Source organism: Nicotiana tabacum, chromosome 4 (genome assembly GCF_000715075.1).
Source record: "Nicotiana tabacum cultivar K326 chromosome 4, ASM71507v2, whole genome shotgun sequence".
NCBI lineage: Eukaryota > Viridiplantae > Streptophyta > Magnoliopsida > Solanales > Solanaceae > Nicotiana > Nicotiana tabacum.
Genome location: NC_134083.1, coordinates 66,637,389 through 66,661,820, shown reverse-complemented (window position 1 = coordinate 66,661,820; position 24,432 = coordinate 66,637,389). Strand labels below are relative to the sequence as shown.

Genomic DNA, 24,432 nt, shown 5'->3' with positions numbered 1-24,432 from the left:
CTATGCTTTATTTACTAGTATAGACATGGAGTTTTTAAGATCTCAAAACTCAAGCCCAGACAACCTCATTCCCAGGGCCAAAAAGGGGTTAAGAGCCTTCAATAGGCAATGAGTTACAGTAAGCCACAAGATGCATGAGAAAATTATCTGCATGCTCTTGCAGCACATTAAATAAATAAATGTTAGAGAACTATACCTCAAATATAGCTGTATAGTGTATTCACCCTTTGGAAGCTTTGCGGAATCTGGATAAACATCACCCATAGCATGCACTCGCTACAGTATAGAAGGAGAGGATAGCAAGCAAGTATGGTCAAGATTACATGAATCTAATCCAATATGATAACAAACTTAACTATACTACCTGCACAGAAAACAAGTGAAATAATCCAATATTATTAATCTTAGCAGTAGATTGAAATTTGCAATTCCACTTCTTGAGTTAAATAATATTAATGCACAATGCCTTACGGTTGTGGTCCTAAATTCTTGACTAATATTTTGCACACTAAAAAACTTTTTAACTATTATGCAAATGTAGAAGATTATGCTCTTTGAATATGTAACTTCGCTTTATGAAGAAAGGGAATTAAGGCTGTGATGAGCTAGGTGCTATGACAGAAGTACTCCCTTTCTTTAGAACTAGCTCAATTTTACACCTAGCTTTCTTGCCATCCTTCACCAATGACGTTTCTAGCTTTCTTAGACTATCTGGGCCAATTGGTTCAGTTATTTCCAGTCTTCACATCACAGAAGCTTAGCTTTATTATGTAGCTACATTCAACATTGCAAGGAAATTTTCTTTCTTTCAGTTATTTCCAGTTTTGACATCACAGAAGCTTAGCTTTATTATGTAGCTACGTTCAATATTGCAAGGAAACTTTCTTTCTTCTTTTGATGAGTTCCTGCTGAATATATCAGCTAGTGTTGCTCGTGCATACAAGCAAAACAATGTGATGGACACCCCTCATGATAAGCTCTGTTACACAAAATAGTAACACAAGATTACTCCCAGCATTCATTTACTTTTTAAAAAGACCTCCTTAACTAAGTATTCTTATCTTCCACATTGAGGGCCATTACCTCTTGTTAATCCTGCTACAGCCCACATAATTTTCAAAACACGAAAAGAAGTATGGAATCCACTTTTCGCTTTTTCTTCGACATACTCCCCGATCTTAATTTTATTTTATTTTTTCTTTTTCTTTTTTTTTTCTTTTTTTTTTTTGGGGGGGGGGGGGGGGGAAGAAGCAAACCTCAAGGCTAATCTATGGAATGCTTTCATATGTAAAAGGTAGAAAAGTCTATACCTTATTCACATCCGATATCATATAAAACTGAGACTCAAACTTGTTATCATAGATCCGGTTATTAAGTAAGGGAATCTGCGGCTTTAGTTCTGCACCATCCTCCAGTTTGAACTTGTAACTGTAGACAGAAGTTGGAAATGGTTATTATCCAAATTGTAATTAAGCAAAGTGAAACTAGTTCCAAGAGATCAAACCCACGTTAATGTAAGAGCCAGAATTTGCTTTCCTGAGGGTAATTTGTCCCGATCTGCTGACAGAGCATGCAGTTTGGCATCAATAGGACGATATGGAACTCTTATCTGAAGGAAATTTCAAATAGAAAAAGAGGTCATGTAAATGTTTACCCACCTAAGGAAACATACCACTTGGAATGGCTGACATCCAAAAGTTAGAGAAACAACTCACCTTGTCGAGCACTGCAGAAGGGACAAGTCTTTCAGTTGCCAGAAGAGCTTCAGCATCAATCCTTACGGGTGCTTCACTTCCATCAAGAATTACTTCCTCTTTGCTGATGTTTATACCACGGAATGCAATCTGAGAATTTCCACCAAGGCCCAAGCAAAGGCATTACTGTCTTATTTGTATCCATATATTTGGGGCAGCAAAGCATAAAATTCTTCGGAGCACCCGTTCACTTCCAACAACTAAAGTGGATTCAGTTGTCCAGGAAGGGGTGGGAAATTTTACTCGCAAAAAGATAACTAACATGTAGACACACAGCAAACCAGGTTAGAAGCATCATGTGCAGAGTACTCGGTGAAAGGAGTAAAATACCATGAATCTCTATATATTAGAAGGAAAGATATTCAATCAACTACACCTCAACCGCAACCTAGAGGGTGTTCCTATATGAATCCTCTAAATCTGTTCCTCTATTCAGGCCCATTTCATTACTAAACAGTTTTGTTTTTTAATGATGAAGAATATTCTGTTTGAATTGCATCTGTAGAATATGGACCTTGAGCCCAATTCAACCCCAAAAGATATCTCATGTGGTGAGAATCCCCTAAGATCATACAAGGAGACAACATTACAATCCCTCAGCCAAACACCCCTTTGCTCGACCAAGACTGGACATATGATGTCTGGACAATATAAGATGAGGCCCAACATTGGACAAATCAGGAATAGGGATGGGTCTGGCTCTAATAACATGATATGAAAATGGATCTAGGCCGCAACTAAACCCCAAAATCTAGCTCATGGGGTGAAAAATATCCAAGATCATATAAGGTCAGCACCAACAAGTAAGAATTCAGCCTTTTGGATAATAGAAGAAAGATTGAATTGCTAACTTAATTATTTCCTCTTCTGCTTTGCCACATAAAAGATGCATAAACACAATTCAGTGAGAAGTATTCCGTGCAATTATGTCAAACTCTTTGATTAAATGACAAAAATTCTATGGTACTCCAACTATTTAACTGATTTCCTTCATAAATCAGAACTTGGTCCCCCCCTTATAAAGGAAGTCAGCATCCTCATTTTACACCAGTTCAAATAGCGGGACTCCAGATTAAGAAAGTCTCCCTTAAACCAAAAGGAGAGGATGAACAACTGTAGCACTTCCAAAGCTTCTCATCTTAAGAGTGGTTGTGTTTGGTTCAGAAAAAAAAAAAGGAATAAAGTGCTTAAAGCAAAAAAGAAAAAAAAAGAAAGAAACAAGAGCATGCCTCTTATTAAGATCATTTGCTCATCATAGTTTAACCATCCAGAACAGAAATAGAAATTAAACAGTCAGTTTCAGTTATATTTTACTGCAAACTTAACTACCTCAAAATCGACAATTGTTGTTTCGTGACTGCCTATACCGCTGGACCAAAATTGGGCAACTGCTAGTTCCATTGTCCGACCACCCTCCACTCGAAAGGCAAAGCTTTTGGATGAAGGTGATGAAAATGTGGCCACGCTTTCCCATTTAATGGGCCTTTGCAATGGGGATAGCTGTAGATCACAAGCAGATGAATACCAGTAACAGTACAATAGAACAATACAATAAATCAGAACATATTTTACCTGAACAGTGTCTATGAAGAATCTTCTAGCTGTATCAAATCCATATGTCCTCATTGTGGCCTCAACCCAGGTAGCACCAAATGGTACCTCAATAAATCTCCTTTCAATTTGGCCTAAACACAGGTGTACATGCAGAAAATTGACAAAGTAGTCAAAGGAAGAACATGCAATATCGACCTGAAAACAATTTTAAGAAAATAAAGTGAAAGTATTTTCTTAATAATTCAGTTTTCTGGCTTTATCCTAACCCATTTTGCCAAGATCTATACCATGCTCAAGTTTCTGTCACAACTTTCTCCAACATTTTCCTTTGGGTTCTTACCCTAAAACCCATCTGTTTACAACACATCATTGCAGTCGATTTCATGGTATATATTCTCGCTGAACATCTGATCCAGATCGTACTAACACTATATAATCAGATTTTTATATTCTCTGTAACAAAGTGCTCGAAATTATAGATTATTTGTTTGCCATGTTTGCAGATAAAGAATTCAGTAGCTTAGATAGTTTTATGAAGTGCTTTTGTCTAAACTTCATTAGTTCAATTGTCATACTTCAAAAGATGCACATTTTCTGAGGAAAAGAACTCTAGAAAGCTAGCAAGACTATTTCTCAATGTGACTAACAAGGAAATCCTCTATCAGCACTAAACGTTCAACATAAGAGATCATAATTGCTACGCCCTTAATTTCAAGAAATATTGTCAACAGTTTTAACTTTAGTAGCAACACTTGAAGTACCCTCCACTTCCAACCAAGAGGTTGTGAGTTCGAGTCACCCCAAGAGCAAGGTGGGGAGTTCTTGGAGGGAGGGAGCCGAGGGTCTATAGGGGTAAGGTCTGCGTACATACTACTCTCCGCAGACCCCACTAGTGAGATTATACTGGGTTGTTGTTGTTGTTGTTGTTATATGCATAGTGGCTGATACCCTCTTCTTACTGTATACCTTTCTCTTTTACTAATCAATATGCAATTCTTTGATTTGTCTTGAATGATGCAGTGTCTCTTGTTTTTGTTTTTCTATGCCCCAAAATATCATTACTTCTTGACCACAAAGACGCAAGGAAGATAGTTTTTCTCCTACAATTAAACCTACACATCCATAACCACATACAACAAGAAGAGCCACACGACACTTAACCTTCCTTTCTCTTCCCAAAAATAGTATCTACTAGTTTTACCTATACAACGACAATAGCATAACCAGTGTAATCCCACATAGTGGGGTCTGGGGAGGGTAGTGTGTACGCAAACCTTACCCCTACCTTTGTGGAGGTAGAGTAAAGGGCAGTTCGCTGCACAAAGCATCTCGCATTTACGCAGGGTCGGGAGAAGGGCCGCATCCCAAGGGATGTGATGTAGGCAGAATACCCTGTCAGTGGCTGATAAAAATCCTATATATCATTCTTACATCTGGACAGATAAACAAACAGGATGTAACAAAGCAAAATGATCTATAAGGCCCGCCAGACACTACCTTACCTATAATCCTGACACAGTTAAGTAATGTGGCAGTAAGCAATCATTGAAGAGAATAAATGCATGCATAGCTTAGTAATATGATACTCACCTGGTACAAACGAAATGCCTTGGAAGGAAATTAGAGGGGGTCGGATCTTTACAACAGTCGGCTTTGTTATAGTAACTGGAATTCTGAAAAGTGGTCCACGCCATGGTGATTTGCTATCTATGCCATATACTTCATAATAATGCAAGCCATCACTTAGATTGGTGGGGTCCACCACTATGCTGGAAAAATGAACAGAAAGAATATGTAATTTTTTCCATAATGTACACCAATCTAGTTGTCTCATGATCTTTTTCTTGGTGTATTCCCAGTTATCTCATGATTTAAAAAATCATTTTAACATTATCTATTATGCAAAGAGAAACTAGAGCAGTAGTAAAGGCGTAATGGCAATAGCCATGATTTAATAGAAGAATTCCTGGACCACATAATACTCACTTCACGGCCTAAAGTGTTGAACAAACTATCATTATAGAATGATGGTTCTGTATCCACCTTCCAAGTAAGAGACTAACATATCTGGTTCTAATCACAATTTTGCACGTCATTACATATTAACAGGCAGAAAATAAGATGTTGTGCCACGATAAGCTACAAGCATGTGGAAGAGAATAAAAGACGCAGTCAGCTCTTCACAAAGTATATAACCAACTTCTGAAGCTGGTTGCCCAAAATGATGCAGCCAAAAACAAATAAGATGTTGTGCCACGATAAGCTACAAGCATGTGGAAGCGAATAAAAGACGCAGTCAGCTCTTCACAAAATATATGACCAACTTCTGAAGCTGGTTGCCCAAAATGATGCAGCCAAAAACTTTGGTGATGATAAAATTTGCTTGTGTGGGATTAAGAAGAAAAAGAAGATTTTTGGAGGAAGAAGGAAATAGTAAGATTTTTGGAGGAAGAAGGAAATAGCCCTTTTTTTTAATTGAAAAAGAGAAAGTGAGGTAACTTTCTTTAAGCAGACAAAGAAATAAAGGAAGAAGTACTTGAAGAGGGAGAGAGAATTTCCAGAGTAAGGACTAAGAATTTTCAGAGTGGGACTCAAAAATTTTGTTGCTAGTGTTTTTTTGCTTTACTTTCATTATTCCTTGAGCCGAGGGTCTACAGGAAAGAACCTCTCTACCGTCACAAGGTAGGGGTAGGTCTGCGTACACATTAACCTCCCCAGACCCCACTTGTGGGATTACACTGGGTTTATTGTTGCTGTTGACTCAAACCCTTGGCTCTAGTAAAAGAATTTTTAGAGTAGGGATAAAGAATTTTAAGAGTAGGGACTCAAACCCTTGGCTCTAATAGAAATAAGATAAGATAAGGGCGCTGGTCGCGTAGAAAGTAGCAGCGCCAGTCACCTAAAATATAGTGGCACCAGAACAGTCACCACAGAGATGAATAATGCTTGGACACAAATCTTTTGTATAAGCAAGCTAATCCCCAAAAATTGTGCATTCTGCAATTCAGAGTATTTATGAAAGAGCACACATTCTGAGTGCTTTAAATTGGAGAAACTGGAGATAAGAAGATTTCGTTGTTCATATTAATCATCAAATTAGAACAGTCGCAAAAAAAAACAGCGAGGGAAGATGAGTAACCTGAAGCTGCGTCCATTATGGGTGAGAAGGAGGTACTCAGGAGCTTTCACTACCGTATCTCCAGTAGAAACCAACTGAATGCACTCTTCAAAAGGAACCAATTGATCTAAATTATTTGCATCTTCATGGAACTTCGGTTCAACTTCCACGGTCCACTGAGAGAAGAGAGAAGAACGTTAACAGCCTTTGAGGGGAAACAGAATCATCAAAAATTGTGACCAATTAAATCACATTTACACCAAATGTCCATTCAGCTTGCTTTGTATCAAATGAATCTAAGCAACTTTTTCCCTTGCAATCAATTTACAAAACCTTGGTTCACTTATACAGAGGTGAAACCTATGTAATTAATCCAGTGATTCATTTGACAAGTCCCATCTTAAATTGATCTAGTTACTATCAAGACAACTGCAGATACAGCAGTCTGAAACCCATGCAAAATGATATTCTATCGGTTCAAGACACATTTTATGGAACTCTTCACTTGAACATGCAACTTCCTATGACTCTGAGCTTATAAACCAGTATTTGTATAAAAGAAACCTAAGTTGATCTGCTCTCTAACCATGCCAGCAAGGTAAGAAAATTGAACTGGAAAAGCTCCAGATCCACTATGCCCCCAAGATACTGGTACATTAGATCCAGCTGTCACATTACTATTATGTATATATATATATATATATATATATATATATATATATATATATCCAGGTACCAGTCTAATTTGAACACTGCCTGCCGAGCACAGTGGTTCGGAACACTCAAAAGAATAGCATTTGGAAGGTACAGTGAAGTACAAAACATTGTCAAGAATTTCAAGTGTTCCTCTGAAATCAGCAGGATCACTATATCGGATTCTAAATTTCTTCATCTCCCACAACATGGTTATATTCTGAAACTCGTACATTCGAAAGTTTGCAGAGACTCACAGCCAGATGAAGATTTATATACCAACACGGAACCATACGAATGCATCAAAGAGGACTGACATGACATTAGAAAAGAATATTTCAATAGGGACCCTATTCTCCAGTTTTGCCTCGCTCCACCTGAAACACCAAAGATCTAAACTCCATCGGAAACACCGAGATCAACTAAACCAATTTCAGACCTTTCATCCAGTCTATTGGTCTTTTAAAGCTTACGGCATACATAAGTGCCTCCAGAGAGGTCGAGAGGTTACTTCTCCTGCGGTAACTCCACCTCTAATTGTTTTGCTATGCTATAGGTCACGGGCTCACGGCTGTGTGGTCACACTGTTGTTGAGTGTTAATGATGGCAGCTTAGGACAAGGGATTTCTAGCTGGCTGTAAAAGAATTGTGTCAGGTGCTGGCAACAGAAAGAAGAAGGAATCATAAATCTGTTTTTTTTCCAGTGAAGTGATGCTGAAGAGGATAACCTGGATAGAGTTATATCAACTTGCATTGGTGGAATGGAAAGGGGGAAATGCCAGCAATAGGCTCGAATCTCTGTGAAAAACTTTTTCAAGGATTACCAACAAAGATTTGGTGGAGCAAGGCATTTGTGAAGCATGAGCCGGAGCGTGAAGCTTAGGCACATGAAAGGGAAGCAAAAGAGTTTTGGACGCCAACTGTCAAATTCACATTTATGGAGTTCTAAGCAGGATTCCTGTAATTAAGGGTTCTTTTACAAGCAAATGTCAGCCTGAAAGGATCCAATAAAAAAAAGTGATGGTCAGTTGGGGGCAACTCTATCCATCAAGGATGTAGTGATTGAGACATGAGAGTAACAATTTAGATATCCCAGGTTCATCCCGAGCAACAACACTCGGTATGTGCTCAGCAGGATTACCTTGGAAACCTTGCTCGTGAGCTAGACAAGCTGCCTAGTGGATTAGAGAAGGTGCACATAAACTGGCACAGACCATTGACATTAATTTTATTTTTTTTTTAAAAACACTCTAAATTGCATGGACGTGTATTTGATTTGTTGGATCGTCTAACAGTTTGTGTTCCTTAGGATTTTCCTTTATACAATTTTACATTTATCTATCAAGAAAGAAAGGAATACATAAAAGGGTGCCATTATTAATTAAACATTAAATCTTAACTAATCTAGCTTGCGCCTGGGTACTCAGAGAGACAAAAGATGCCAAATAAATATAGTTAAATCTTCATAGTACAACACTACCACGCCATAAATTTATTAGCACGCATACAACATTACACCTCGTTCTCAACTAGTTGGGGTCAGCTATATGAATTCTTAGCATGCATGAGAAATAAAATTTGGAGGACTAATCTCACCTCCGTAGACTGGTGACAATAATTAGGATCCCTAAGGTAGATGCCTCGTGATGCAAGAGCTGCAACCAAAGCAAGCACTTCAGATCAGAACAAACACATCCTTTGATCAGACAAAAAATAGCGGCGACAAGAAAAACTTTTCAAATTAAAGAGACTGCAACGATTACCCCCTTAGAAACAGAGATAACAGTTACTCCCTCCATTCCAAGGAGAAGGCACTATTTACTTATTAATCCCCCTTTCCAAAAAGAATGGCAGAATTCTAACTTTGGAAACCATGCAACTTGAACTTCCCATTTTACCCTTAATGGCAAGCTTTTATATCTACACAAATGTTATGGCATGTTTAAGATCACAAGTTTCAAAAGTCTTCCTTTCTTTCTTAAACTCCATGGCCAGTCAAACTACGCCATATAAATTGAAACGGAGGAGTATTCATCTTTGATAAACCTCCCATTTGTTTGAATAAGTTCGTCTTTGTTAAAACCATAGGGAAAATGGTCTGCAGCACCATGGAGCGCATAACGAAATACACACGTACAGAAAACACAAACATGAGCACACACGCACACATACACGGAGTTGGTTTACTTGTTTTGCCAGCCTGCTTGATCTTTACTTGATACCACACACATGGAACATTTTGCACTTTTTGGATGTAGTCATAGGCCCTGAGATGACATTCAAGATATGAATCGAAAAGGGATCAATGGCCATGCGAAAGATCAAAAGTCAGAAGGAAGAGTGAACCTAACTTGTCAACTTGCATGAGTCCCTGTCCAGCGGATAACTTTTCTTCTAGTAAAGCACTCACGGGTACAGATGTATTCTCAAGAGCCTTCCGTACACTGTATGGACTAACAGGAATACCTTCTGCCTGCAGGTCACATACTTAAGGAAAACAAGAGAAACCGTGTAAAATGGCCATAACATTGGAATTACCTTCATAGCACTGACAAGTAAAGCCACCCCGCCACAGGCACATGGAGATGCCATTGATGTTCCATTCATTAACATGCGTCTTTGAAGGGTCCATGTGGGAACGGGAGCCACAGCACCACCAGGGGCACTTATGCAGACACCAAGATCACCATCCACAGTAGGTCCCCGACTAGACCTGCATTCTCTTGGAGCTCAGCTTTGTAGTTTAAATTCTAATAAAGAGACTGGCACAAAATTATCCTAAAAAAAGTTCCAAGCACTCGAATTGGAAAAGGGTAGCAAACATTAAATAAGGTCCATACCAAGTGTATTCAAGGCCTTCAGTAGGTGGCTCAACTAATAAGTGAGTACCAGCTGCCATAGCTGGGGAGACATATGCTCCCACTCCAATTATGCTTGACGAAGTGCCACCAGGTGCACCCACAGTAGTCAAAGCCGGCCCGCTATTGCCGGCACTGCTGACAAATATTAGACGATGTTTGTTGACCACCTGAACTTTTCACCAAATAGTCAACAATCAACAGATTTCTCATACATTGAAGTGCCAGCAAGTGAAAATATAAAGGCAGTGAAACATTACCTCATTGACAAGGTCAACAAAGCGGCCATAATCTGGCAGCAGTGTAGGTTCCCCATAACTCATATTGATGACATCACATTTATGCTGTCCATAGAACAAGAATGCACATCTCAGAATTGATCAAAAATCGATGTACTCCCTCTGTTTCAATTTAGACGAGGTAGTTTGACTCGCCACGGAATTTAAGGGGAAAAAAAAGAAGATTTTTGAAACTTGTGGTCTTAAAAGCTTAAGGGGTAAAAACTTTGTGGAGCCGTGACATTTGTGTGGTTATAAAAGCTTCGCATTAAGGATAAAATGAAGAGTTTAAACTTGAATTATTTCCAATTGTAGAATGTGTCATTATTTTTGGACGGACTAATAAGGAAAGTGTGTCATCTAAATTGAAACAGAGGGAGTAGTAACTATCCATGAAGGAGCTTTAAATTGGCACTACACATATAGACAAAGCGCTTAATCACTTGACAAAAACGAGAACCTCATAGGTAAGCTAGGGTCACATGACACTTAATAAGGTTGTCAGACATCATAGAGTAAAATATTATAGGACTCACACCAACTTGAATGTGTATGCCACTTAATACTGGCACTTTAGGCCAAAAGTACCTGCCTTACAGCAAGATTTGGAATTTAGCAATTAGAATCTTAAAAGCTACTCCCTCCGTTTCAATTTAGATGAGGTAGTTTGACTTGGCACGGAGTTAAAGAAAAAAGGACTTTTGAAATTTGTGGTCCTAAAAGCTTAAGGGGTAAGAGTTTTGTGGGGCCATGACATTTGTGTGGTTATAAAAGCTTCTCATGAAGGGTAAAATGGATAAAATGAAGAGTTTAAAGTTGAATTATTTCCAAATTTAGAAATCTGTCATTTATTTTGGAACAGACTAAAAAAAAAAGTACCTCATCTAATTTGAAACGAAGGGAGTATTAGCCAAAAGGAATAGTGTTGTTAGTTTACAGATATGTATATAATGTAGTCTTGTCCCATATTGGAATACAAGTAATATGTCCGTGTACAGTATAACTATAAATAAGGACATCTTGTATTGCATTGAGTATCTAATATCAATAAGATTTTTCTCCCGTGCATTCTCACATGGTATCAGAGCTTCGGTAAGAAAAGATCGTTGTGCGTCATTCTAGCGACATCCGGGAAGAAAGAACTCAGTCACCATGCAATTTTCCGATGACCTAAATGACTGTTTGCGTCAAAGTCACTATTTATCAGTGTTGTGAACAAACCAACACCACCACAAGGTCCGCCGTAATCCCACAACCAAACCCCAGAACATCCCACCGGAAAACTCATAGCCACGCGCCCTCACGCGCCGGGCAAAGTCCAAATTTTCCGGCGAGATCTGTGCACGTGCAGGGTGTGTGAGACCCCTTACATCCATTTTCCGACGAACTTCCTTCAGGAAAGCTTACTCGCACAGCAATTCCGAGTCGACCAGTGCTATCCCCGACAAATTCCGACCACTTTGAGTTTTTTCCGACAGCTACAGTAAGATTCCGATACAGTATTCCCTTATTCTGTTTCAGTGTTTCCTTACTCTGTTTCAGTGGATTACAGCTGATTCTTTCTCTTATTTGGTAATAATTTGCAACGATGTCCTTGGGATTTGATGTTTTTAGGTCTAGAAACATGAGTTCTGGAAGCTCTAGCGTTATGATTACCTCGGAACCTTTAATGGGAAGTTCAAACTACTTAGCTTGGGCTTCATCTTTCGAGTTGTGGTGTAAAGGTCAAGTTGTTCAAGATCATCTAATCAAACAGTCTAGCGAAGGTGATGAAAAGGCGATAGCACTTTGGGCAAAGATCGATGCTCAGATATGTAGCATCTTGTGGCGATCTATTGATTCCAAGTTGATGCCCTTGCTTCGTCCATTCCAGACACCTTATTTGGTTTGGGCAAAGGCCCATACCTTATACACTAATGATATATCTCGCTTCTATGATGTAATATCGCGGATGACAAACTTAAAGAAGCAGGAATTAGATATGTCTACTTACTTGGGTCAAGTACAGGCAGTCATGGAGGAATTTGAGAAGTTGATGCCAGTTTCTGCTAGTGTTGAAAAACAACAAGAGCAGCGACAGAAAATGTTTCTAGTTCTTACCCTCGCTGGACTTCCTAATGATCTTGATTCAGTACACGGCCAGATTTTGGCTACTCTGACTGTCCCCACAGTTGATGAATTATTCTCTCGATTACTCCGCCTTGCTGCAATACCAAGTCACCCAGTGATCTCATCACAGATACATGATTCTTCTTTTCTCACATCCCAAACAGTGGATATTCGGGCGTCTCAAACTATGGAGAATAGACGAGGAGGAGGTCGTTTTGGAAGATCTAGACCCAAGTGTTCTTATTGTCACAAACTTGGACACACTCGTGAAATGTGTTATTCCTTACATGGTCGTCCACCCAAAAATGCTTACATTGCTCAGACCAAGACTACAGGCAACTAGGGATTTTCTTTATCTAAAGAAGAATATAATGAGCTCCTTCAATATCGAGCAAGTAAGCAGACATCTCCACAAGTAGCCTCGGTTGCTCAGACTGATACTTTTGTTGCTGGTAATTCTTTTGCTTGTGTTTCCAAATCTAGTACTCTTGGACCATGGGTCATGGACTCAGGCGCTTCTGATCACATCTCTGATAATATATCACTTTTGTCGAATATTGTATATTCACAATCTCTTCCCACTGTTACTTTAGCCAATGGATGTCAAACTAAGGCAAAAGGAGTTGGACAAGCTAATCCCTTGTCTTCTATCACCCTAGATTTCGTTCTTTATGTCTCTGACTGTCCTTTTAATCTTGCATCTGTTAGTCCTTTGACTTGTGCCCTCCATTGTGGTATATATTTTATTGACGATTCTTTTATTATGCAGGACCACAGTACGGGACAGACAATTAGTACAGGACGTGAATCAGAAGGCCTTTACTACCTTAACCCACTCAGTCCTTCCACAACATGTCTAGTTACAGATACTCCAGACCTAATCCACAGGCGTTTAAGACATCCGAGTTTATCCAAACTTCAGAAGATGGTGCCTAGTTTATCTAGTTTGTCAACATTAGATGGTGAGTCGTGTCAGCTTGGGAAACATACCCGAGCCTCCTTTCCGCGTAGTGTTGAGAGTCATGCAGAATTTGTTTTCGTTATTTTGTTAGTTTTATTGATGATTATTCAAGATGTACTTGGCTTTTCTTAATGAAAGATCGGTCTGAGTTATTTTCTATATTCCAGAGTTTCTGTACTAAAATCAAAAACCAATTTGGTGTTTCTATTCGCATTTTTCGCAGTGATAATGCCTTAGAATATTTATCTTCTCAATTTCAGGAGTTAATGACTTCTCAAGGAATTATTCATCAGACATCTTGTCCTTATACCCCTCAGCAAAATGGGGTTGCAGAGAGAAAGAATAGGCACTTTATTGAGACTGCTAGCACAGTTCTAATGGAATCTCGCGTTCCGTTGCGTTTTTGGGGCAATGCAGTTCTCACAACTTGTTATTTGATTAATCAGATGCCTTCGTCTCCTATCAAGGATCAAATTCCGCATTCAGTATTGTTTCCCCAATAACCCTTATACTCTCTTTCACCTCGTGTTTTGGGGAGCACGTGTTTTGTTCATAACTTAGCCCCTGGGAAAGATAAGTTAGCTCCCTGTGCTCTCAAGTGTGTCTCCCTTGGTTATGCTCGTGTTCGGAAGGGATATCGTTGTTAGTCCCCTGATCTTCGTAGGTACCTTATGTCAGCTGACGTCACATCTTTTGAGTCTAAACCTTTCTTTACCTCTGCTGACCACCATGATATATCTGAGGTCTTACCTATACAGACCTTTAAGGAGTTTACTATAGCTCCTCCTCCACCTTCGACCACAAAAGTTTCACCCATACCAACCATTGAGAAGTCTAGTTGTTCCTCCTAGATCCCCAGCCACAGGAACACCACTCTTGACTTATCATCGTCGTTTGCGCCTTACATCAGGCCCAACTGGTTCTCGTCCTGCACTTGACCCTACTCCTACTGCGGACTTGTCTCTTCCTAGTACATCGATTGCACTTCGGAAAGGTGTACGGACCACACTTAATCCTAATCCCCATTATGTCGGTTTAAGTTATCATCGTCTGTCATCTCCCCATTATGCTTTTATATATTCTTTGTCCTCGGTTTCCATCCCTAAGTCTACAGGTGAAGCGTTATCTCATCCAGGATGGCGACAGGCTATGAGTGACGAGATGTCTGCTTTACATACAAGTGGTACTTGGGAGTTTTTCCCCTTCCTTCAGGTAAATCTACTGTTGGTTGTCGTTGGGTTTATGCAGTCAAAGTTGGTCCCGATAGCCAGGTTGATGGACTTAAGGCCCGTCTTGCTGCCAAAGGATATACTCAGATATTTGGGCTCGATTACAGTGATACCTTCTCTCCCGTGGCTAAAGTCGCAACAGTTCGCCTTTTTCTATCCATGGTTGCGGTTCGTCATTGGCCTCTCTATCAGCTGGACATTAAAAATGCCTTTCTTCACGGTGATCTTGAGGATGAGGTTTATATGGAGCAACCACCTGATTTTGTTGCTCAGGGGGAGTCTCGTGACCTTGTATGTCGCTTGCGTCGGTCACTTTATGGTCTAAAGCAGTCTCCTCGAGCCTGGTTTGGTAAGTTCAGCACGGTTATCTAGGAGTTTGGCATGACTCGTAGTGAAGCTGATCACTCTGTGTTTTATCGGCACTCTGCTTCAAGTCTTTGTATTTATCTGGTAGTCTATGTTGATGATATTGTTATTACTGGCAATGATCAGGATGGTATTACCAATTTGAAGCAGAATCTCTTCCAGCACTTCCAAACTAAGGATCTAGGCAGATTTAAGTACTTTCTAGGTATTAAGGTTGCTCAGTCTAGCTCGGGTATTGTTATTTCTCAAAGAAAATATGCCTTAGACATTATTGAGGAGACAGGGATGATAAGTTGCAGACATGTTGACACTTCGATGGATCCAAATTCTAAACTTCTGCCAGGACAGGGGGAGCCGCGTAGCGATCCTGCAAGCTATAGGCGACTGGTTGGTAAATTAAATTATCTCACAGTGAATTGATCCGACATTTCTTATCCTGTGAGTGTTGTAAGTCAGTTTATGAATTCTCTCTGTGATAGTCATTGGGATGAAGTTGTCCGCATTATTCGGTATATAAAATCGGCTTCAGACAAAGGGTTATTGTTTGAGAATCGAGGTCATGAACAGATCGTTGGATACTCGGATGCTGATTAGCAGGATCACCTTCTGATACCTTCTGATAGACGTTCTACGTCTAGATATTGTGCTTTAGTAGGAGTAAATTTGGTGTCTTGGAAGAGCAAGAAACAGAATGTAGTTGCACGTTCTAGTGCAGAAGCAGAATATCGAGCAATGGCTATGGCAACATGTGAGCTAGTCTAGACCAAACAATTGCTCAAGGAGTTGAAATTTGATGAAATCAGTCGGATGGAACTTGTGTGCGATAATCAAGCTGCCCTTCATATTGCATCAAATCCGGTGTTCCATGACAGAACTAAACACATTGAGATTGATTGTCACTTCGTCAGAGAAAAGATACTTTCAGGAGAGATTGCTACAAAGTTTGTGAGGTCGAATGATCAGCTTGCAGATATTTTCACCAAGTCCCTCACTGGTCCTCGTATTGGTTATATATGTAACAAGCTCGGTACATATGATTTGTATGCACTAGGGACCTAGTTCAACCAGTGTAGCGGGTGTGGACTGGTTCAATGATAGCCAACCCATAAGCCATTCCAGCAAAGGACCAGATCAAAACTGGACTGGTCCGTACCAGGGAGAAAAAATTGTGCATCCATCGCACATCTGACCATTTAGAAAGATTACAGATGAAGCGGTCAATTCGATCGTTTGTCTCACTCCCCCTTACCTCTTCAAAAATATTAGCTTGTTTAGAATTCTTTCCTATCGCCGAAAAAAATAATACAACTGACCATCTCAATTCATCTATTCTCACAATAAACTTTCAATCTCAATTCTCTCTTAACTCTCTTACATTCTCAAGCTTCTCTCCTTCAGATTCCGATTTACAATGCTATCAATAGATGATTTGCAATAAGATCTGAGAGACCTAAAAGGTGCTTAATATACCATAACAGAGAAATGGACATGGAGAGATTAAGATCTCAGAGACCTAAAGGTGCTTAACATACCATCTAGAAATTGGATGCAGATATCCGGAATGAAGAGCTGCATAATAGGACACAAACAAGGAGTGGGAAGAGGAGAGTAGAAAACTAAAAAATCACTAGCCTCTAGAGACTGCATTATGAAGGGAGACCTTTCGCAAAGAAGAATACTTTAAAAGGTTTCCAGAAACTTTTGCCCATATCTAAACTGAAAGACAGTGGTGTGGATGTAGCAAAATGGAAAGCAAATTCTTTGGGACATACAGTTTAGAAGGGCATTGCATGATGGGAGAAAGAGCTGGAGTTGATAATTTTGCTGCACTCACACACTTATGAAAGCTTATGAAAAAACTTACAAGAATGGATGTCAGGAAATGATATGATCATGAGGAAAACACCCTCAGGAGCAGTTCCCTGTCAAATGATTTGGAAGGAGGACAAATTTCCTGCTTCTACAGTATGGCCACCTAAACTGAAATTTTCGGTCTTAGCAGTGGCTTGGGGAGCTATTTTGGTTGCCGAATAATCAAATTCAGCTAATAAAAGCATACATACCATTTTTGTGCTTTATGTAAAGACCATTGCTATTAAAAGTCAACGCTCCGACACTTTGTGAAGCCAGAGGCTACTGCTTCATGGATGAGACCATACACTTTGGAGAAATCTGTTCTTCAAACATTACAATAACGTGCAAAGTGATGCCAATGAGAAAAGGTCATTCCGTTGAATAATGCTGAGCAATTGCTTAATATCGACATTATCGTATATTGGTTGTTAAAATTAGTTATTTTTAATTGTAATTTGACTATTAAAGTACTAAATTCATATACGTTTGGTATTTTTAAAATTTTCCACAAATCGTGTGTTCCACTTCGAAGAAGAGTGTGCTTCACTTCACTTCACGCATTTCACTTCAAGCTCCGTGGACCATGTTGCTTTTTGCACTTTTTGCTTTTTAAGACACTGGTACAGATATAAGAAAAGGATGCAAATCACCTCTTAACCAATTGTAAAGTAACCTATAAACTGTGGCAGTTGATGCTAGATCTATTTGCGAGGGAACAGACTATGGAAATTGTACCATGCGTAGAACTATGGAAAGACTTACTAGGGTGCTGGCTAATAAGAGACAAAGGAAACAGAGCATTGTATTTCAGTCCACAAGCTGTTGATATGACAAAGATGATGATCGAGTTTCTACAGAAATTAACACCCAGACACAGAATTTAAAGCAGGGATCGCTGGAGATTTAAGAGCTACCATTGCAGGAAGAAGAGATTCAAGAAAGGGAAAAGCACATTTGGCATGGGAGAGATCATGACTTAGCAGTAAAAGGATATACCGGTGAACAGGTCCTACCTCTACAGCTGCAATCAAGGCCCTAGTCAAACCAGTTCCTGTTTCCATAGATCCCAACCGTGAATCTCCTATTTTACAAGACACGATTTGTGCTCCAGGTGCAACTCCATTTAGCAAAGGTTCCTTCACAAAGACCACTCCACCGTCATACAAGCATTAAGCAAGTTGAATCTAGTGCCAGATAAGCATCAGTATAATGAAATTGTTGCCAATAGAAATTCTATCTTACCTCCGGGTGGAAGGCGGCGGCAATACCAGCAACATGTGTGGCATGTGGTGAGCTATCTGTTACAATACTTAAAATGTTTCCTCCATTGTAGACATTTAGCACACACGTACAGGCATCCAATTTACTAAAAACTCCATGCTTTTGTTCAAGCCTACAAGGTAAGTGGTATAAATTATGAAACTCCAAAAGGTATAAATTATTAATGTGAATTAGACACTGATGTTCGGCCAAAATGCTATACCTTAAGCACATTACTCGCCCTATATTTTGTTGGTTTAGTGATTTATTGTGCGACACTTGAGCTAAATTGTGTTGTTTTATGTGTAGGAACATCAGAAGAAATAGTCGAATGAAAGTTGCACAAAAAGAGGACAAAAATGCAAGAAAAGAACGCAAAAGCATCAAGTACCCAAACCGTGCTGCACACCAGGCTTCGCAAGGTCCATAGCCAGGTTGACCGCGCTATAGGCCAGGCTTCGCGAGGTCTATAGCCAGCTTGACCGCGCTACAGACCAGGCTTCGCGAGGTCTATTGCCAGCTTGACTGCGCTACAGATCAGGCGTCGCGAGGTCTATAGCCAGGTGATTAAAAGTCGCGGATTAAAAGACTCCGACCAGGATTTGGACTCAAGGACTTCGACCCTAGCATATAAATACGTCCCAAATGAGTTGAGAAAGGGTCGGACACTATTTTGGAGAAGAAAAAGGCTGCAGAGCACGGTGGAGCAAGAATCAAACGACTATTCCCTCCGTTTATCTCTGTACTTTGTAGTTTAATGTCTTTGAACATCATGATGATTGTTGATACATTTATGAGTAGCTAAACTTTCTAATCTAGAGTTTGATGGAACCTATTGGAGGATGATTTTCTACTACGTTTAATATAGATTTGCCTTTGATTTGTTCAACTATGTTTACATTGTGGTTGATTGAAGAGCTCTCAATCGACTGTGCCTATTTAGCGTGTATTGCTTAGAAAAGGGTACATGTTTAGGTAGTTGTTGAACAACATCACTCCTAACGTATGTGAGAAATCAATACGAAGGGTTTAAAGGTGGGACTAGGAATAACGAAACCTTGGTACGATCCTAGTGAGCGGTGAATTAGAGCCAGTTAGCGTAGTTCGGAAGAATACGTTTAATAAATTGTGGTAGTTACTTGGAAGAGAATTACGACACCCAAAGTACTCACGATCGGTAGAGATTACTTAGGCGAATTTATAGGAAACGTAGCGGGGAGGATTCCGACAATAGGGGAAATCATAACCCTAGACTTTTCCAAATCTTGTCCACAACATTTCCACTGTTACTTATAAATTACTGCAATTTAATTACTTTACTCTTAGTTAGTAAACATTCAAATTGTTATTTAATATTTCCGAAGGTTGAATACTTGAATTCGTGCGGAACTAGTGGTTGTAATTAGTAGGTTAATTCCTTGTGGGATTCGACTCCGGACTTGTAAACCGAATTATATTTGCAACGACCGCTAGACCTCTTCGGAGGCATAGTTGGGCGTGATCAAATTTTGGCTTCGTTGCCGGGGATTTAACGGTGTTATTAATTACGGCTAAAAGAATTGTTAGAATTCGTAGTTTATTCAGCTTTCTCGACTTGAAATTCATTATATTGAAACTCTAACGTTTGTAGTCTTGTGTGTTACAGGTGCATGTTATAAACTCCTCAAGAACTGGTGAATTGTACGAAGCATTACCGGACCCTGAGAAAGCTTTCAAGGCACTAAATCGAGCAAACAAGAAAGACAAACGACAATATAACTCAACGGAACGAATCGAACTAGACATGGGTGACGTAATAAACAACCAAAACAATGTGAATGACCCGAACAATTAGGGTGTGGAACCTCTTGTGCCAGAAGCAGCCTGGTATGATTGGGCACAACCCACCGCTGAAAATCTGGCAACCGCAATTGCAGTCCCTCAGATACAAGCATAATCATTTCAAATCACAAACAACATGCTACATCTGCTGCAAAACAAGGGACTGTTCTCCGGGTCTTACATTGAAGATCCACAACAGCATCTGAAAAACTTTTTGTCCATTTGTGTCACTCAAAGGCAACCGAATGTGACACCGGAAGCAATCAGACTGTTATTATTTCCATTCTCGGTGACCGGAGAAGCTCAGACTTGGCTTAATTCACTCCCCATAAACTCCATCACCACTTGAGAGATATTAGTCAAACAGTTTTTGAACAAGTTGTACCCGCCCAATAAGACTGCCAAGCAAGTTGATGAGATATTGAGCTTCAGGCAGAAACCAGCTGAAACATTGCAAGAAACGTGGGAGAGGTTCAAAAGGATGCTGGTTAAGTGTCCACATCATGGCATTCCAGATCAGATGTTGGGGCAAAGGTTCTACATGGGATTGGCAGACAGCTTGAAGGTCAATGTTGATGCTTCAGCAGGTGGAGCATTTTTGAGCAAATCATTCAGGTAATTTTCTTGCTTGATAAAATGGCTCAAAACTCAGGATGGATGACAAGAGACTCTACAATCACTCTTGTAGTTCACTCGATAGCTTTAGACCCAAACAACTCCATGGTTGAGAATATGGCTACGATGATGATACAATTGAGTATCCTAACCAAAAAGATTGATGAGTCAGGCCAGAAGCAGGTGCACATAGTTGACACAACAAATGGAGGATTATGCACACCATGCATTAATCAGCCATATGTGTGCTCGTGGAGTGGTGAGAGTGACAATCAGAACTATCAAGAGAATATGAACTATGTGAGCAACTATGGAGGCCAGAGACAAGGTGGTCAGACTTAGGGACAGCAGAATCAACAATATAGGCCTGCACAGCAGCAGTACAATAATAATAATAATCGTGGAGCTGCACGACCACAGGGCCAGGTTGTGCCTTATCAAAGGCAACAAGGGTACAATCAGCAACTAGCTTATCAACAACCTCAACAACAACAGATAGTGCGAAAAGATGATAGATTGTTTGAAATAAAAGGAATGTTGCAACAACTCATTAGGTCCAGCGGGAAAATGGAAAAAAAGGTCCACCAAAAGGCACACCAAATGCAAGAAAAGGTAGTATCTCACGACTCAAGCTATCATGGCATTGAGATTCAACTAGGGCAAATATCCATGGCCCTTAACAATCGTCCTCATGGGACATTACCTGCGGACACACATGTTAACCCGAAAGAGCAAGGCCCGAAGCAGTTGATGGCTGTGAGTTTGAGAAATAGTAGAGATCTTGATCTAGAGCAAGAAATTGCTCGCGACAGCCGACCAACTGAGATACCCGTGCCAATACCAATTGAGGTAGATGAGTCAACTGAGCTAACAGAAGTAAGAATCCAACCAGCCCAGGAGGAAACAAACAAGGAAAAGAGGTTGCAAAGGAGGCTGAGGAAGTGCGAGAGAAGGCATTAGAAAAAGTGCCCAAGCAGGATCGAACTCAAGTCGCAGGAAAGAAGCGACCGCCAGCACCCTTCCCACAGAGGTTGGCCAAATATTAGAAGGATGAGCAGTATAAGAAATTCATGGAGATGTTGAAGCAACTCCAGGTGAACATTCCACTGATTGGCGCCTTGAGGGAGATGCCTGGGTATGCAAAAATGATGAAGGACTTGATGTCTCGCAAGTTCGACTTTCAAGAATTGGCAATTGTTACACTAACTCAGACATGTAGTGTTGTCGTGACGAGACCCATAGCTGAGAAGCTATCCGACTCAAGAGTTCCACAATCCCATGCACAATAGGCAGCTATGCTTTTGCTAAAGCATTGTGTGATTTAGGGGCGAGCATAAACTTGATGCCCTTGTCTATCTATAAAAGGTTAGGCATTAGAAGAGCAAGACCCACATCCATGTTACTACAGCTAGCCAACCGAACAGTGAAGAGGCCATCAGGTATACTTGATGATGTACTTGTGCAGGTTGAAAAGTTTATGTTTCCGGCAGATTTTGTCATTCTGGACTGCCAAGTTGACGAGAGTCATTCTTGGCCACTGGGAGAGCTCTGATTGATTGTGAAACTGGGGAGCTAAAGATGACTGAACGATGAAGAGATAACGTTCAATGTGCAGAAGTCTATGCGGCGACCCAGTGAGTTTGCTAACTACTCTCTGATAGAAGTTATGGATGTGATTCTGGAGGAGGAAGATGAGGCACTGAATGCAAAAGACCCCCTAGCAGCATGTTTGATGAACCTAGAAGAGGTAAATGGTGAGAACTTGGCGGAGTGGGTGTTGGCCCTTGAAGGCCAAGGGTACTGGAAAAGAGAGCTCGAATTCGAGCCTTTATACTTAGAAGAAAGAAAGAAACCTCCAACTAAGCCATCAATCGAAAAGCCACCACAGTTGGAGTTGAAACCTATGCCATCCCACCTCAAGTATGCTTTCTTGGGAGTTATTATCTCATCCGGTTTGTTAGATGTGCAGGTAGAACAACTTTTGCAGGTTCTAAAGGAGTGCAAGACTGCAATTGGATGGACCATGGCAGACATAAAGGGTAATCAGCCCAACGTTTTGTATGCATAAGATTCTACTGGAAGATGGGCACAAACCTTCCAAAGAACATCAAACAAGGCAGAACCCCAACATGAAAGAAGTGGTGAAAAAAGAAGTGATCAAGTGGTTAGATGCGTGAATCATCTTCCCCATCTCTGACAGCAACTGGGTTAGCCCAGTTCAATGTGCCAAAAAAGGGTGGAATGACTGTAGTGCAAAATGAGAACGAGTTGATCTCAAAAAAAACAGTCACAGGATGGCGAATCTGTATGGATTACAGAAGATTAAACAAGGCCACCCGAAAAGACCATTTTCCGCTGCCATTCATTGATCAGATGCTAGATAGATTGGCGGGGAGGTCTCACTTTTGCTTCCTGAAGGATACTCGAGGTATAACCAGATCTCTATTGCCCCAGAGGATAGAGAGAAAACGTCGTTCACCTGTTCGTATGGCATCTATGCCTTTCGGAGAATGCCGTTTGGCCTATGCAACGCACCCGCCACATTCCAAAAGTGCATGGTGGCCATCTTCACAGATATAGTAGAGGAAATAATGGAGGTTTTCATGGATGACTTCTTAGTGGTGGAGAACTCATTCGATCATTGCCTTATGAACTTGAAAAGAGTATTGAAGAGGTGTATGGAGACTAATCTGGTAATGAACTAGGAAAAGTGTCATTTCATGACAGGAAGGTATAGTCTTGGGACATCTAGTGTCAAATAAGGGCATTGAATTGGACAGTGTTAAGGTTGATATAATTCATAAGTTACCTCCACCCACTTATGTCAAGGCCATAAATAGTTTCCTTGGTCACGCCGGTTTCTAAAGGCGGGATTTTTCCAAAATTGCTAACCCTTTGTGTAAATTGCTTGAAAAAGATCACCCCTTTGTGTTTTCTGATGACTGCAGGGTAGCGTTTGAGGAGTTGAAGAAGAGACTGGTGACTGCACCAATCATAGTGGCACCCGACTGGGGACAACCTTTTGAGTTGATGTGTGATGCAAGCGACTATGTTGTGGGAGCAGTTCTTGGGCAGAGAAGAGATAAAGTCATACATCCAATCTACTATGCAAGTAGAACCTTGAGTGGTGCCCAATTGAATTACACGGTGACATAGAAAGAGATGATAGCAGTGGTGTTCGCATTTGACAAATTCATGTCATACCTGATAGGCTCGAAGATAATTGTTTATACTGACCATGTTGCTCTCAGGTACCTAATTAAGAAGTAGTCAAAGTCGCGCCTGATTCGATGGGTGCTACTGCTGCAAGAGTTCCACTTGGAAATCCGTGACCGAAAGGGAATAGAAAACCAAGTTGCTGATCATTTGTCCAGGCTTGAAGGAGCTGAAAAAAGGGTTGAGGTGGAAGAGATCGTGGAGACCTTCCCAAAGATACAAATTTTAGCCACGAGCCTTGAGGTAGCGCCATGGTATGGAGATATTGCAAACTACATGGCGATCGGTACTGTTCCCTATGACTTGTCCTTTGTGCAGAAGAAAAAGTTCTTTTGTGATTGTCGCATGTATTTCTGGGATGAACCACATTTGTTTAGGATTTTTATTGATAACATGATCCGGAGATTTATTCCCAAGATAGACCAAGCTTTTGTGTTGCAGGCATGTCATGCTTCGCCTTATGGAGGCCATTTTGGAGGAGTAAGGGCAGCTGCTAAAGTGCTGGAGTAGGGCTTTTATTGGCCGACATTGTTTAAAGATGCACACTTTTGGGTAAAAAGCTGTGATGAGTGCCAACGGACAGGGAATATTTCCCGTCGACATGAGATGCCCATGAATCCAATTCAAGAGGTGGAAGTATTTGATGTATGGGGAATCGATTTTATGGGACCATTCGTCAGCTCATGTAGCAACAAGTATATACCGATAGCTGTGGACTATGTCTCGAAATGGGTAGAAGCCGTGAC

General features: G+C 40.4%; 1 protein-coding gene and 1 non-coding gene across 3 annotated transcripts in view; both read right to left on the bottom strand.

Moving 5' to 3' along the window:
• The window catches only part of LOC107784804 (tripeptidyl-peptidase 2), a 41,409-nt gene that overhangs the window by 10,528 nt on the left and 6,449 nt on the right, over positions 1-24,432 (bottom strand). Inside the window, exons 8-23 of one of the 2 annotated variants that reach the window (XM_016605987.2) lie at positions 18,017-18,167; positions 17,788-17,910; positions 10,238-10,321; positions 9,960-10,147; positions 9,658-9,832; positions 9,471-9,592; positions 9,292-9,386; positions 8,716-8,774; positions 6,448-6,602; positions 4,899-5,077; positions 3,327-3,439; positions 3,084-3,254; positions 1,716-1,844; positions 1,509-1,609; positions 1,311-1,428; positions 197-276 (exon numbers count right to left, since the gene is read on the bottom strand). In XM_016605987.2, coding sequence (XP_016461473.1) covers positions 197-276; positions 1,311-1,428; positions 1,509-1,609; positions 1,716-1,844; positions 3,084-3,254; positions 3,327-3,439; positions 4,899-5,077; positions 6,448-6,602; positions 8,716-8,774; positions 9,292-9,386; positions 9,471-9,592; positions 9,658-9,832; positions 9,960-10,147; positions 10,238-10,321; positions 17,788-17,910; positions 18,017-18,167 — 2,043 coding nt within the window. The remainder of the gene's footprint in view (positions 1-196; positions 277-1,310; positions 1,429-1,508; positions 1,610-1,715; positions 1,845-3,083; positions 3,255-3,326; positions 3,440-4,898; positions 5,078-6,447; positions 6,603-8,715; positions 8,775-9,291; positions 9,387-9,470; positions 9,593-9,657; positions 9,833-9,959; positions 10,148-10,237; positions 10,322-17,787; positions 17,911-18,016; positions 18,168-24,432) is intronic. The other variant, XM_016605988.2, reaches the window with a different exon arrangement.
• Positions 20,259-20,365, bottom strand: LOC142180449 (small nucleolar RNA R71). The gene has a single exon (XR_012709074.1). It is a non-coding gene; the product is annotated as a small nucleolar RNA R71 (small nucleolar RNA).